Source organism: Lepisma saccharinum, chromosome 14 (assembly GCF_977018435.1).
Source record: "Lepisma saccharinum chromosome 14, izLepSacc3.1, whole genome shotgun sequence".
Lineage (NCBI taxonomy): Eukaryota > Metazoa > Arthropoda > Insecta > Zygentoma > Lepismatidae > Lepisma > Lepisma saccharinum.
In genome coordinates, this window is record NC_139242.1 from 76,522,065 (window position 1) to 76,536,743 (window position 14,679).

The following is a 14,679-nucleotide window of genomic DNA, read 5'->3' on the forward strand; positions in this document are numbered from 1 at the left end:
TGTTCATGGAAAGTATATACATAAATTATACATATATCTTCGTAGTGAACCACTTCTAACTAGGAGCACGAAGAGCATAACACGTAATTTAAAGTACATAGAATAATTCACGCTATAGAATAACAACAACAACATAAAACGATTGTTGATGTTTGCTCTGCGTCAAAGGAACCATGGTCGTAAAAACATTGGAGCATCAAACAACCAAACTTTGATAATGGTAGCCGCGTTTTTTCTGTGAAATTTGAAATTCATGATGAACTATGGAAGTGTCCAAATGTTTTTGACATGTTATGATTGCTTTATTGTGAAAGTTTTTACACTCGTGGAAACTGACAACATATTTGACTCTTTCTAAATTCATTTGAGGTATTTTGTGTTCTCTGTTCTTTTTAAATTACTTCATTCATTCATTAAATTTAGTTTAGTTTATATCCTAGCAAGACAAGGGTTTAATTTCCGAAGATATTTTACAAGACGGATTATTTAGTCGCTATATTTTAGTGCAAAAGGAGACTAGGAGAATGATTTTGAGTTTTTATTTTAACCCTTAATCAACACACCTAGGTCCCTGTGACCCAGCTTTAATATTTTATTTTTTATATACATAAAAAGTTGGAATTTCACAATATTTGTTCATGCCGCCTTGAAATGTGTTCATTGGTAGTTGAAACAACAGTATGTTCATGTGATAAAAAAATATATTCACACTGTAACAAAGAGTTATATTTTGATAAATATATTTATATCATGACAAAATATTCATATATTGAAATCAGTGTGTACGAAGAACTATCTGTGTCATCCTCTCCAATCTTCATGTGTGAGATGCCTTAATGTGCCAGTAATTAAATACTAATTATATTAAATATAAAACATAGAAATAAGAAAAATAACACCACTATAATTTGACCAAAAACCTCACAGTGAGAAAGTTGGTATAGTATATTTCTCTAGATGATTTTTCTTTAGGCAACGCATACAGGTTTCTACGATAAAATATATTAGATTTGTCTGTCTTACTGCCATATTCAGCTTCTTCTACATCATCTTTTACATTGTAAGGTTCACCTTCATTACCATCTTCCTCTATGCTTTTGTTACGTTAGCTCGTTCACCATTTAATTCCGGCTCGTCACACTTTGCCCTGTATCTCATTAATATTCACTAACCTCATATTTACTATCATCACCATTGATATTTGTCAATATCTGTTAGGGGATCATTCAAGATTCCTAGGATGTGTTTTTTGTTAACAATCTTTGATTTAGCTGTGTCGATGTAAAAATCACATTAACGTAAAAAGTATCGACACATTTAATACCCTCACAACGTCATTCCACTGGCTCGAAGAGAACAAAGGGTACTATTATAGTATGGGTGAGACACCTATAAATCATATATTTCACACTTTTTTGCATTGCTAACGTACTATTTTGGAATGCGGAACATTTCCTAAGGTGAAATAATGCATTTCTAACTAAGATAATGTCTATTTCTTACATTTACGAGTACTTACTGTTACTTGTTATTTTGATTCTGTAACACATTATGGTGGGCGATAGCATACTGGTTCAGGGCGCATTGTGCAAGTGTTTTGTCGATTTATGCAGTGTTGCAACCTTGTTCACTGGAAAATACATACTTTCGTGCCTGGATTTGAAATTATGCTAATACGTCGCAAACCATTGATGTTAGCCCCAAAAACCATTTTCCGTTAGGTTAGGTTAGGCAAGCATAGTTAAAAAAAAAATACTCGACATGTCATGTTCTAGTGAAAACTTGGCGAGTTTGAAACACTGACTATGGGGTTATGTCATCTTAACACACGGAGCATTGTGCTCTCGTGCAGAAAGCAAATGGCGACAGCAGAAACAGAGTGTCGGACAGAGATTTTCGCAGAAAACAACATGTATTCGCATTAAAATGGATCAAAACTACATTCACGAACTTCCACAACCCTACAGAAAATGATTTCCGTAAGTAGTTTCTCTTTCTCCTGTAAATTTGAAGAAATCCATCTCACCTATACTATAATGTTACCGAACAAAGGGCTAGGAGACTACTGTGCCAGTCACCGTCGTTGCTTCCAACCACTTTGTAATGCAAGGCTTTATAAATTCCCGTCAGGTCCCTAGGACCCAGATGTGTCGACTAAGGATTAACTGTTGGAGGTTTAACCCATTTTTTCCCCATTTTGCGTAATGGCATAATCAAAAAGTTGAATGCATGGGATGGTCCATATGCTGTTCTTATCCCTCAAAAGACAGAATAATCCCTTCTGAGATTCAACATAATTAACATGTAACAGAACTATCAAGATTTTTTTATGTAACCGATCTTTGTGTTCTAAAAAATGTTGCAATCTTTACTTTCAAGTACATTTACTGACTGTTTTAAATATTTGGTAACAGTTTAGTATATCAGAGACACATTAAAATCTAATATTTTGTGTTTCGAATGGTTCGTACTTACCAATTGTGTATTGCGGAACATACTTCAAGGTGCCATTATGGTTTTTAAACGAAAAGAAACAATTTTCCACATACAGAGTGATTTTTTTTATTCCTTTCTTCACTTCCGTAACACATAATATGGTGGGCACATCTTGACTCATGTTGTGAGTATGCAGTGTTTCCAACCTTTTTCACCTAAAAATATCTACTATTGTGTTAGTCATGTGTGCAAATTGGACATTATACACAGGTAGCTGATGGATAGCCCCATGTACCATTCACGGATAGCTCCACGAACCATTACACATGGTAGCTGACGGATAGCCCCACAAACCATTTCTGATAAGGTTAGGTTTGGTTAGGTTAGGCAAGCATAGTTAAAAAGAGGGGGGTTGGAAACACTGACAGGGGCTTATGCCATCAAACGTACACAGCATCCAGTTCTCAATGAAAGCAATGGCAATTGTGCGTCACTGAGATATTTCTCTTGAAAAATACATGATTTCCCGGTCAAATATATTCCACGATGAAAGAAAATATCTTGAATGTTGTAAACCTTGGAGAAACTTATTTCCGTAAGTAGTTTCTTCTGTAAAATTGAAGAAATGTGTCTCCGATATACTAAACTGTTACTAAATATTTTACATTTTATGTTGTCATGATAAATTCAAGTGTGTGCTACTTCCATTAATTATACCCTGTTAACACACCAGTGATCATGCAGATTACAGTGATCCACTCGTGTATTTTTCACATGCTACTGCAGTTTGGCAACACTCTTGACCTTGGCTCCCAGTGTACCTTCCTGGAACAGCTCAGGAACTGTTCATTCAGCCGTTATTTAAAATTTATCCATTGTGACTTATTATTGGATCTCACATTTCAGTGGAGCTCAAGAGTGATCCGCGCAACCATTGATGGGAGTGTTTTTGGATGTGTAGTAAAAATCTGTTATAAACATAAGCAGTGGGTGTGTTCAGACCACCAAAAACCTTTTTTGCAAAATTTTTCGGATAGAAAATAACAACAGTAAGATTCTAAGATGGATTTTTGTCTGAATTCATCATATCCAATTGCAGTGAACTAGATTTATAATTTCCTCCCTCCTGTGATGTGTGTGACTAAAACAATGTAGAAATTTAATTTCTAGGTAATGGCTTTAAAATCCAGGATGGAGGTCTTTATGAATTTTATAATTGGTGTTTACAATCATGTAAGAATTTTTATAAGTAAAAATCTCTTCCACGACATTAGATGAGTAATCATTATGTGAGTTCTGTGTTTTATTATATGCACCCTTCCTCTTGTTGCAGGGTAGCAAGTTACATATACATGGAAGACTACAGTGATGCTTTGAAAATATTCTTTGCACCAAAAGTGTATAAGCAATTATTGGATTATGAGAAAACAGTATACAGGAATATGATGAAAGATTTCTGGGTTAAACTTGAACATGGTAAGTGCTTTATTTTAACTTGCGCCATTGCTTCACACCTCAGTAGTAGCTAATGTTGTGATGGAATGTTGTGCATGATGATAAACGTGACCACCTCTGGTCAGCACACAAAAAGCGGAGACCCTGTTTCTTGAAGATATTATTAAATCATATAGTTTAACACAATTGGTAACAGTTCCGATTGTTTTATGATTCCTTCAAACTCTCCTAGCAGAAAGAATAATTATCGTAGAATTTTGGAAATCATTGTCACACGAAATTTGAACCTTCCTTAAAGGCATGGACAAGGTATTCTCCGTTGACAATCAACAGTAAGTATCGTAGACTAGTGGGAATGAATGTAGAAGTCAATCGGAATCTTAGTAGAATGCATGGTACTTGTTTACTATCCTTCGGTCACATTTATTTATTTTTACAGAAGAAACTACTTACCGTAATAAGTTCCTGTAGCATTGTTGAACATCGGGAGGGTGTTTTGTGTGATATGGGAATGTTTCATAGCTGAAATTCATGTTGTTCGTTGAAAATTAATTCTCCGATGGAGAATAGCTAGCCCCACGAACCATTGGCACGTGGATAGGTTAGTTCTGTTAGGTTAGGAAACATAGTTAAAATTTGGTGTCGTGTTAGTATCAGGATCTAGAAATTGGAAATAATTGCGAACCATTGGCACGTGGTTAGGTTAGTTCGTCTCAGGCAAGCGAAAAGGCCTATCAGAAAGACGTACTGGTAATGTGAAAAAATGCAATTAATTTCATAAAAACAACATTGATACACCTTCAGGAATGTTCCGCGAAACAGATACGTAAGTACGAATGTCAAAAATTGACAAAACGAAAAAATTAGAGGTGTCCGAAGGATAGTAAATTTTTACCGAATGCATTTAGCGACTTTATTTAAATGTCAAGAGAACCAAATCTGACCTGCCTAACCTACCACAAAAGCATATATTGAACAAAATCTTAAGTAATCGCTAAAACTCTGCAGTATGTGTTAACAGACATAAATCGAAATCGAACCAGGTAAGAAATGCATTTTGTACCATGATGAAATTGCAATAAGACGAAAGGAACTTAAGCCCCACAATTGCCTGATAAACCCATTAGTAACCGAATCTTTTGAAACATTGTTTTATTTAATAATTGTTGACAATCCCAACATTGTTTCTTCTTTCGAAATCTCGAACCCAATCGAAACCTCAGACCATGGCTTGATGAGCATGTCACTGAATTGTGCAAAACCAAGGGATAAAGCCAGGTACGTTACGTACTGCGATTTTAAGAAATTTGAATATGAAAATTGAAAATTTTAGTCTGGTTGCTGAAAATATCAATTGGGTCGAAACGTTAAAACTTGGAAACATCTATTCAAAAAATATAATTTCTTGAGAAAAATCTCGTCAACCTTCATGCCCCCTTACGAACAACTGAAGTGACGAAAGAGCCAGCGCTGTGGCTAACGGGTAACCTTAAGCTGTTCATGAAACTGAGGGATGTTGCACTGCATAAATATAAGCGAAGCAAATTAACTTTACATTGGGACGAATATAAAATATTGAGAAATTTTACCACCTCTGTTATGCAGCAAGAGAAAAAGGCTTATTTTTCTTTTCTTGTAAATAACAATAAGAAAAATTCCAAGAATATGTGGAATAGCCTGAAAACAATCGAAATCTGTAGGAAACTGAATTTCCACTACACCTGAGCAGTCCTTCTGAAATTAATCAACATTTTGCAAATGTTTACAGCAGTGTTCCTTGAGACAACGCCATTATTGCAAAGGAGTGTAAATATTTCTTGGAAAAATCTGAGGTTGAAAATGCAGTATACAGGATCTGATTAAATGTTGCAGGAGAGACAATAAAGTATTACATGCAAAATGGTTAAACTGACTCTTCCCTTCATAACTCCGGCATTCACACATATTATAAATTTTTCTCTGAACAGCAGCCAATGGAAAGAAGCTCGAGTTATTCCACTCCTCAAAAAGCAGACATTAACCTCTCTAAGTAATTTAAGACCAATTAACGTTCTATCAATTTTCAAAGTCACAGATGAGATAGTTTCTCTACAATTAAAAGATTACCTTGCAAAATATAAAATCTTACCTATTCTCAATCAGGTTTCTGTGCTTCGCATAGTACAACCACGGCATTATTATATGTCACAGACAATATTCTACGTTTGATGAACGATAAACTAACTATACTAGTATTATTTCTCTTGTAGTCTATGGTTATTACAAGCATAAAAACAGTTTTTCATTGTTACTAGTATTACTAGACCTTTCTAAAGTTTTTGATGTTGTCCATCATAATCGGGTACCGGCTGATTCAATTTAAATGTAGCTAATTATAACACCATTAAGCCTTGTTTCCATGATATGAAAAACTCAATATGCTGACCAAGGCAGAAATTTATTATATTATAAAACATAAACTAAACGTAACGTTTCAACCTTCTAACAAGGTCTTCTTATGTTTTAAAATAAATTTCTGCCTTGTTCAGAATATTGAGTTTTTCAAATGTAGCTAAGTTTTTCATTTTTAGAGGGAAAAGTACGAAGCCTGCCAGAGCCAAGTTGACCATATTTGGACACATAGCCTTACATTGATATTATCGTATAAGGTTTACAATGTTATTTTTTTTTCTCTCTACTTCTTAAACAGGATTGTGTCCTACAATGCCAAATTTCATGCAGCATGTCCACATAAGATCAAAAGGTGATCATTCAGAAAATGAAGATGGTTGTACTGGAGAGGAGAAGGAACATAACAGGTAATGAACATATTAATTAATTTAAAGGAATTGTAGATGGACTATGATGAATTTTTGTAATGGTTTATTTATTTATTTATTGAGAAAATTTCAGATACATCACAGGTGGCCATTTTACACTGAAATTGTCAACAATGAGAAAGCAATAATTATAATAAGCATAAAAATAAAAAATAATTAAGAGTAACAAAACAACATAAAAGTGAATAGCAAATGAACAAAAAAATAAGTAAAAGATGGCACTATGTGATATTAATTACAGGCTTTTCTTCTGATGGAAGACCGGAAAGGCAAACTCTGAGGAAAATATATCAATATTTGAGGGAAGATCATTATATTGTGCTGCAAGTCTGTAAAAGAGAGATCTTTTTTGAATTTCTAGTCTAGGTTTTTTTGTATAAAATAATATTGTGTTGCATGCATTGGTACTCGAAAGTGTAATTCCTCAAGAAGTGTGTTGCAGCAGATTTTGCCATTCACAATTTTGTATAAATAACTGAAATCATTCTGCAAACGTCGCTGATAAGCAGTTTGTAAGTTTAGAAAAGACAGGAGATGCAGAGATGAAAAATTGCGTAATGAGGGAACCCTGTGACGGACTATAGCTAGGAAGAAGTGAAAGACTGAATCGATTCTGGAGAGGTGAGTGGGACATGCCATGGACCAGACGGGAGAGCAGTATTCTATTATTGGGGAGATGAATGATTTGAAGTACAAGGTGAGGGCTGAGATGTCACTAATTTCAGTGAAACGGTAGAGTAAACCTAAGAGACGCATGGCCTTTTTTCTGGTGAATAAAATATGTTCCTCAAATGTGAGCTTTTGGTCGAAAACAATGCCTAGGTCTTTGTGAGAGGATACTGCTTTGATGTTATTGCCAGCGATGGAGTAAGTGACTTTAACAGATTCTTCTTGAGAGAGATAGTGAGATTAGTACACTTGTCAGGATGTAATGTAAGGTCCCATGTCAGGCACCAGGAAGTAAATGTTGCTATGTCATTCTGAAGAAGATGAGTATCGTCGGAAGTGGAGATTTCTCTGAAAATTTTACAGTCATCTGCGAAAAGAAGGTAATTGCTAGAGGGAGCTGTGAGATGGTCGGCAAGGTCATCGACGAATAATATGAACAAGAGAGGTCCTAGAACACTACCCTGTGGAACACCAGAGAGGACAGGAAGAAAGTTAGAAACAGTTCCTGGAAGAACGACACGTTGTTGGCAATCGCTAAGGTAATCTGTGAGAAGGGTGAGAAATTTGCCATGAATGTTGAATCTATTGCATAATTTGTGCATCAGAAGACGATGACTAACAGTATCAAAGGCTTTGGCCAGATCAAAGTATATTACATCTAATTGTGAATTATTTGAAATGCATTTCATAGCATGTGAGAGTAAAACAGACAGTTTTGTAAGACAGGAGCTACCAGGAAGAAAACCATGTTGCTTAGAGCTTAAGTATGGAGAAACAAATTTGTACAGTCTGTCTTTGATTACTTTTTCACAGATGATGGACAGAGGAGAGAGTAAGGAGATTGGTCTGTAAGATGAAACAACATTTTTGTTACCACTTTTGTGAATCGGTGCGATGTTAGCTTGTTTCCAAGCGTGAGGAAAGATGCCTTCCGAAAAACATCTGTTCAAGAGAATGGAAAGGGGATAGCACAGGGATTGCACAGTTTTCCTGAGGAACATGGTGTTGATATCGTCTGGTCCTAGGGCACGGTGAGCTGAAAGAGACGACAATAGATTCTTCACCTCATCGGGTGTAGTGACAAGCGTTGTTAGAGAGGAGGAACAAACTGGTCTTACGTTTGGCAATGCTGCAAGGGAAGATGGGGGGCAGAAGTTACCATGAAAATAAGCGTTGAAGAGTTCTGCCCTTCGGTCGCCTATCGCACTTTCACTATCATGTGTAATTTCAGCTGGAATCCTACTGTTATTTTTCCTCGAGTTTATTAGATGAAAAAAGTTTTTTGGGTTTTCCGGGATTGTTACAGTGATATTGTCTGTATGTTCCTTATATTTTTTTCGAAGGAGATACTTTGAGTGTCGTCGCAGAGCAGCAAAGGTATTGTGCGTGTGTTCACTCGGGAAGCCCTTCCAAAGTTGCCATGCTCGTTTCTTGTTGGCCAGCACATCCCGCACTTCGGAGTCGAACCAACACTGAAATCTACGAGAAGATATTTTCCCTGTAGGCACGTGGGCCGTCACTGCAGCTTGTATGACACCTGTAAATAGGTCAGCTGCCTTCCAAAAAGCCCCAGGGGAAGGAGTCGAGGGAAAGTCTTATCTCCTCCCACGGTGCTCGGTTCCAGAGGTAGCATTTGTTCTGGATGGAGGAACGATGACCTCTTCTAGGAGGTGGGGAATGAGAATAGAAACATCCAAACTGTCGTGGTCAGAGGTCAGGAGGTTCTTACCTGGCGTGATACCAATATCGTTTAGGGTGGACAGAACATAATCCAGAAATTCATTGAATAAAGTTCATAGTCTCATCATAACTACAAACATAATTGAAAATGAGTAGAACAGTGGTGCTGAACCTTTTTCAGTCTGGGACCCTCCTTGAAGGATATTACACTTCATGGGACCCATAAGCATTGGGCCCTGCAGAGTTACTTCTAGGGGTGTGCACCCAGTTTATAATGGTATTTTTGCTACCATCAAGTACTTTGAAATGTCTTCTTTTTCGCTTGCTTAAACAAATTACATATACTTCATTCTAGAAAAGTAAATATGTAATTTGAAATACTGATTTACTCTAGTCTAACATCTAATTAAACACACATGCTAAAATTGAGAAAAAAAAACAACGAACTAATGTGCCTAATGTGCACAAAGATAACATAAATGTAGAGTTTAGATTTCATGCAACACGGGCTGAATTTAAATTATTAAAACAATATATCTTAAATATGGAGAAACTAGTACTCACTTTACCTACGAAACTTTTTTTCTTCTTTGTTGTATTAATTTCAGTGGCCACTGCCACCATCCTCATTGGAACTCGCTGTACTGTTGCTTGGTGTGCGTCTTTTGTTTGTAGTTCTCAGGCTGCCGCTAGGTGCGCTGTTGTTAACTGTACGTCTGCGCCCGTGTTGTCTGCTGCTATTTCCCGGTGTTAACTGTTGTAGTAGGAGAATCCAAGTGTGGTGTGCCTGTCCGCTATCAATGTTCAGCTCGTCCGGGAAACGCATTATGGCATGCGTTTCCTTGAGTTTGGTGTCTATGAGTGTGTGGGCAGTGTGTTTGACTTGTACCTTTTGAATTTTATGCCTATGGTATTTGATGTGATGTGATTTGGCAAGACCAGTAGTGGGTTGGGCTTTTTTTTGCATCCGATAGGTACTGTTGGATTCTTTCATTGACAGATCTGATGGATCTGCCAATGTAATGTGCCTTGCACTCGCACTCTGCATCGTATAAACCTGGGTTATCAAGGGGGAGAGGAAGTACCGTTTGTGTTTGTTTAGTTTATCAGCTATTGTGGCATTGGGTTTGTGCGCTACTTTGATGCCTTATGGGAGAAGGGCTTTGGATATGCGGTTGGATGTGGTGGGATGGTAGGGGAACGCAAACCATTTATATTGGTTGTTGGAGGTTTATTGTGGGTGGGTTGATTGTGGCTGGTTAGGGTGCCTGACCTGTATTTCCGCTTTACTGCACCAAGTGGAAAGTTGTGCTTCTATGTAGCCATGTTTCAGAGCTATTTCAGTGATGGTGGCTATCTCCTCTCATAGATCCTCTTCTCTGCAACAGTAGGAAAAGGGTCTTCGATAAAAGTTCAGTCACACGTTTGCTTTTTGTTTGGGGGGATGGCTAGAGAGAGCATGTATGTACAACCAATATAAATGGTTTGCCTTCCCCTACCATCCCACCACATCCAACCGCATATCCAAAGCCCTTCTCCCATATGGCATCAAAGTAGAGCACACACAAACCCAATGCCAAAATAGCTGATAAACTAAACAAACACAAACGGTACTTAACGTACAGTTAACAATAGTGCACCTAGCGGTATCCTGAGAACTACGAACAAAAGATGCACACCAATCAACAGTACAGCGAGTTCCAACGAGGATGGTGGCAGTGGCCACTGAAATTAATAGAACAAAGAAGATAAAGTGAGTACTAGTTTCTCCATGTTTATATACTACCGTTTCTCTTTTCCGAATTATGAATATATCTTAGTAATTTAAATGTAATAGGTTTTCAAGAGACAATACATTATTTTTTGAGCCTGACTTCGCAACCCACTAGATGTCTCCTCGGGACCCAGCTGTGGGTCGTGCGCCATAGGTTGAGAAACGATGGCATAAAAGTTACATATTTCCAAATTGCTGTTTGCCTGCATTGTGCATCATTGCATTGTGAAGCCTATTATGTAATGTTCCCACATTTTTTTTTGTTATAAGGTGTCAAATTTGTGATTGGGCGTGGTAAATAAGGTTCAAGTATTGTGTAGGTATGAAACTATACACACAATACTTTATCCATGTTTAACAAAGCATCGTGCAGATAAGATGTAACAAGAAGAAAACAGGAAGCAGTATTAAGGTTCATTCCTCAGATATTCTAGGTAATGCATTTATACTTATGTTGCAATACATCCAGAACTTTCAATTAAATATTAACCTGAAACATTGGATCAAGGCCTGTAGAATTTCGTATTTCTTCCACTTTCCATTATTTGGCTGTTCAAACCACTTTTTTTTTTTTTTTGTTTTAAACCACATGTTTCCTTTTCTACTCGTGCTTCTTCCTTTCCATATGCTTGGCACAAAACATTTATATTGCATATTCTGTAGAAAATATTAAAGAGCTGCGGTTGTCTAGTTCGTAGGACATCTAACTGCCACATGGGAGAGACAGATTCAATTCCCAGGGTGGGTTATCTAAGGTTAACATTTTTCCAGCCTTGTCCCTGCTTAAAGCGGTTCTGGGGCTCACCCAGCCTCAAATGAATGGGTACCGGGGGGTGGAGTGTGGTGCTGATCACATCACCTCCAAAATGGCCAAAATTGAGAATGTCCCCCCCCCATCCCTTAAATTGTGTCTTCATGGCACGGTGCTATGTGCTCGGGGAACTTTACTTTAGAAAATTTTGTTCTAGTGGTGCTGGAAGTGGCCGTGGTGGCTCAGTCGGTAATGCATCTGACTACCATGCTAAAGGTCGTGGGTTCGATCCCCTGCCGGTTCAAATCTGGGAACTTTTCTAACGATGGAAGCGGCCCCGGTGCCCACCCAGCGTCGAATAACATGGGTACCTGGGCGAAACCCTGGGAGGTAAAGGCGGTCAGGGGCATGATGCTGATCACATCACCCCCACTCACAACCGGATCAAGAAAGTGTGGGGCGTTACCCCCACACCCCCTATATGCCTTCATGGCATGCTGCTATGCACAGAGGAGCACTTTACTTTGTTTTTTTTTACGTGATGCTGGGAAATTTTCTAGCTTGCACTGGGAATCAAACGCAAGACCACTTGTCCCAAAGGCTAGAGTACTCAACATGTGACAACTGGAAGTTCATTCTACAGGAAAATGCAGTGAATAGTCATTGCAAATTCATAATGTACAACCGGAACATGTAGAATGAAGAGATCAGAAATCAAAATTTCTGCTGGGATGCAGAATTATAGTTTTAGAATGGACAAATTTGAAATTTTCACAGATACTCTACTGTTCTCATATTACATGACAAATATTCAATGAAGATTCCGAATAAGTCACTCATCTTCTTTAACAGTCTGAACGCAATCAAATTACCCTTGAATTTGTTTAACAACCTTGCAATTTGGCACACACAAATGTAGAAATTCCAGCAAAAAATTATGGCTCGAACAGGACTTGAACCTAGGTCTCTGGAGTTTTAGCTCTCAGCAACCGTGGCTGAGCCATGTAGTACACATCAAAACTTTTGTTTTGGGTGTATACTACAGCAAACGTTCAATGCATGGTGGAACATTCTTCTGCTGTGCATCATGTAGCAACACTGTCAACATAAGCTGCACAGTGCACATTGTGCTGTTTACTGGTGATGGTTAATAGCTATTAAAAACTCTGCTCAAGTCTAACATTCAAGAATTTTTATTCATGGGTGGTGCAAAATGAAGCCATTCAAGCAAGACAGCCAAAGAATCAGAGCATATGGTAAAGAAATATGTTATTCTGTTTATTTCAATTCTGTAGTGAAGAGAAAGAGATGGAAATTCTACAGGCCTCGATCCAATTTTTCAGGAATATTGGAATAAAAAAAATTGGAATATTGTTACGTTAGACAATAGGTGACAGACACGGCCTTGGAATGCAACAACACATGATATCTGTCTGGTGGATGTTCTCGCCTTTTTGCCGATATATTCCACCATGCCTATCAGCTATTGCCTAACATAACAATATTCCAAACTTTTTGTGAGGAGTGTATTTAATTAAAAGTTCTGGATAGATTTGCATTACCTAGAATATCTGAGGAATGTACCTTTATACTGCTTTCTGTGTGTTTCTTACATAAAACACTCATACTTTCCATTTTTTTGCTATTCAAACCACAATTTTTTTTTTTAGATATAACCAACTTCTTTTCTTTTCCACGTTTGTTTCTCCCTTTCCATATGCTTGGCACAACAATTTCAAACTTTCCTAACGATTCGGCACACACGGGAGATGTACTATGTTGAAATTTTAGCAAGAAATGCAGGCTCGACGAGGACTCGAACATGGGTCTCTGGCATACTGTGCCATTGCTCTACCGAGGCAGCCCTCTCTTCACCTGATTTTTTGCTGTCTCTGTTTTACCAGTGTGGAATTGTCTTTGCCAGTGCTGCCGCACCGGTATCTGTTCCCTGTGAAATACTGATGATGTCGACGGTGCCTAATTTCTCCTAGCGTAAAGATGTATACACCATATTTACGCGTGCATAATGCACATGCATGTAAAATTAACACCCTGGTTTTTGACAGGGGAAAGCAACAAACAATTACATCTCATATGTAATGTGCAGTATAATTCAGGTTGGCTTTCTTAGTTGTATGTTGTAAAGCTGTTGCTATGCCGATCAAGAGTGAGTGACATCATACCTATTCAATACCTGTTGCTATGTGTACCAATAGGAGAATATCATCTTGTGTACACAATGAGTCACCAACTCATGCCACCTTCCCCGTCTCCCTCCACTGAGTTTAGCATCCCAAAGTTTTCACTTCTGCAACCACCTTGTTTATTCTGTAGTAGAAGAAATAGAGATCAAAATTATGTTATGGATTTGCATTGTTCGGGAAGTTATTTTCTATTATTTCTTGCCCAACAAATACAGCTGATACAGATACCATGTGACAGGAGGTGCTTGCGCTGCTTTTATCAGTGTCGTAAAAATTTCCGTTCCAAAGTGAAAAAATCATAGGAAATGGCCATTTCACTTTCAGTGTTTTTTTTAAAAAAATGATTATACTAAAGAAATCCAACCTCGGAATTTATATTTGTGCCTCTTGATATATATGTGTTATATGCAGTGAAGTAGTGAAAATATGTGTGGTTTCATGTTGGCTGTCCGAATTATTCTGTGCATAATATGCACCACAGTTTTTTGGGGACAAAAAAATTTGTAAAAAAGTGCACATTATACAAGAGTAAATATGGTATTATCTTACGATTTGTCATTTAATACAGGTTCGATTCAAGAACCTCATGTAGATTTGTAACTCTTTGCAAGATAGAAATTTACTAAAAATATGTAATTTTGACAGCTGCTGCACATGTATTGGTATCAAAAAAAAAACATAATGCCCCCGCCCCCTCCTTGAGGTTGCCCCACTGGTCAAGATGTGGAAAACATTGTGGGTTTAAGTAATAACACACTAATATGATTCATCTTCACTCTCTAACCTATCTTTATACACTACAGGACACTTCACTAAGAACACAATTACAAGAGGAAGGGAAAACAAATCTTCTCACCTCCTCCTCCCCCATGCACACGTATTCCAACTGGA

The 14,679-nt window shown here is 37.6% G+C and overlaps 1 protein-coding gene across 3 annotated transcripts in view; it reads left to right on the forward strand.

Annotated features, from left to right (window-relative positions):
* Positions 1 to 14,679, forward strand: part of LOC145999052 (uncharacterized) — a 29,121-nt gene continuing 14,442 nt past the window's right edge. For all 3 annotated transcript variants that reach the window (XR_014443359.1, XM_083135994.1, XM_083135995.1), the window contains exons 1-3: positions 1 to 369; positions 3,770 to 3,912; positions 6,581 to 6,689. Coding sequence is in view for 2 of the 3 variants with exons in the window: in XM_083135994.1 (XP_082992120.1) it covers positions 3,789 to 3,912; positions 6,581 to 6,689 (233 nt within the window). In the remaining variant the exon portion in view is untranslated. The remainder of the gene's footprint in view (positions 370 to 3,769; positions 3,913 to 6,580; positions 6,690 to 14,679) is intronic.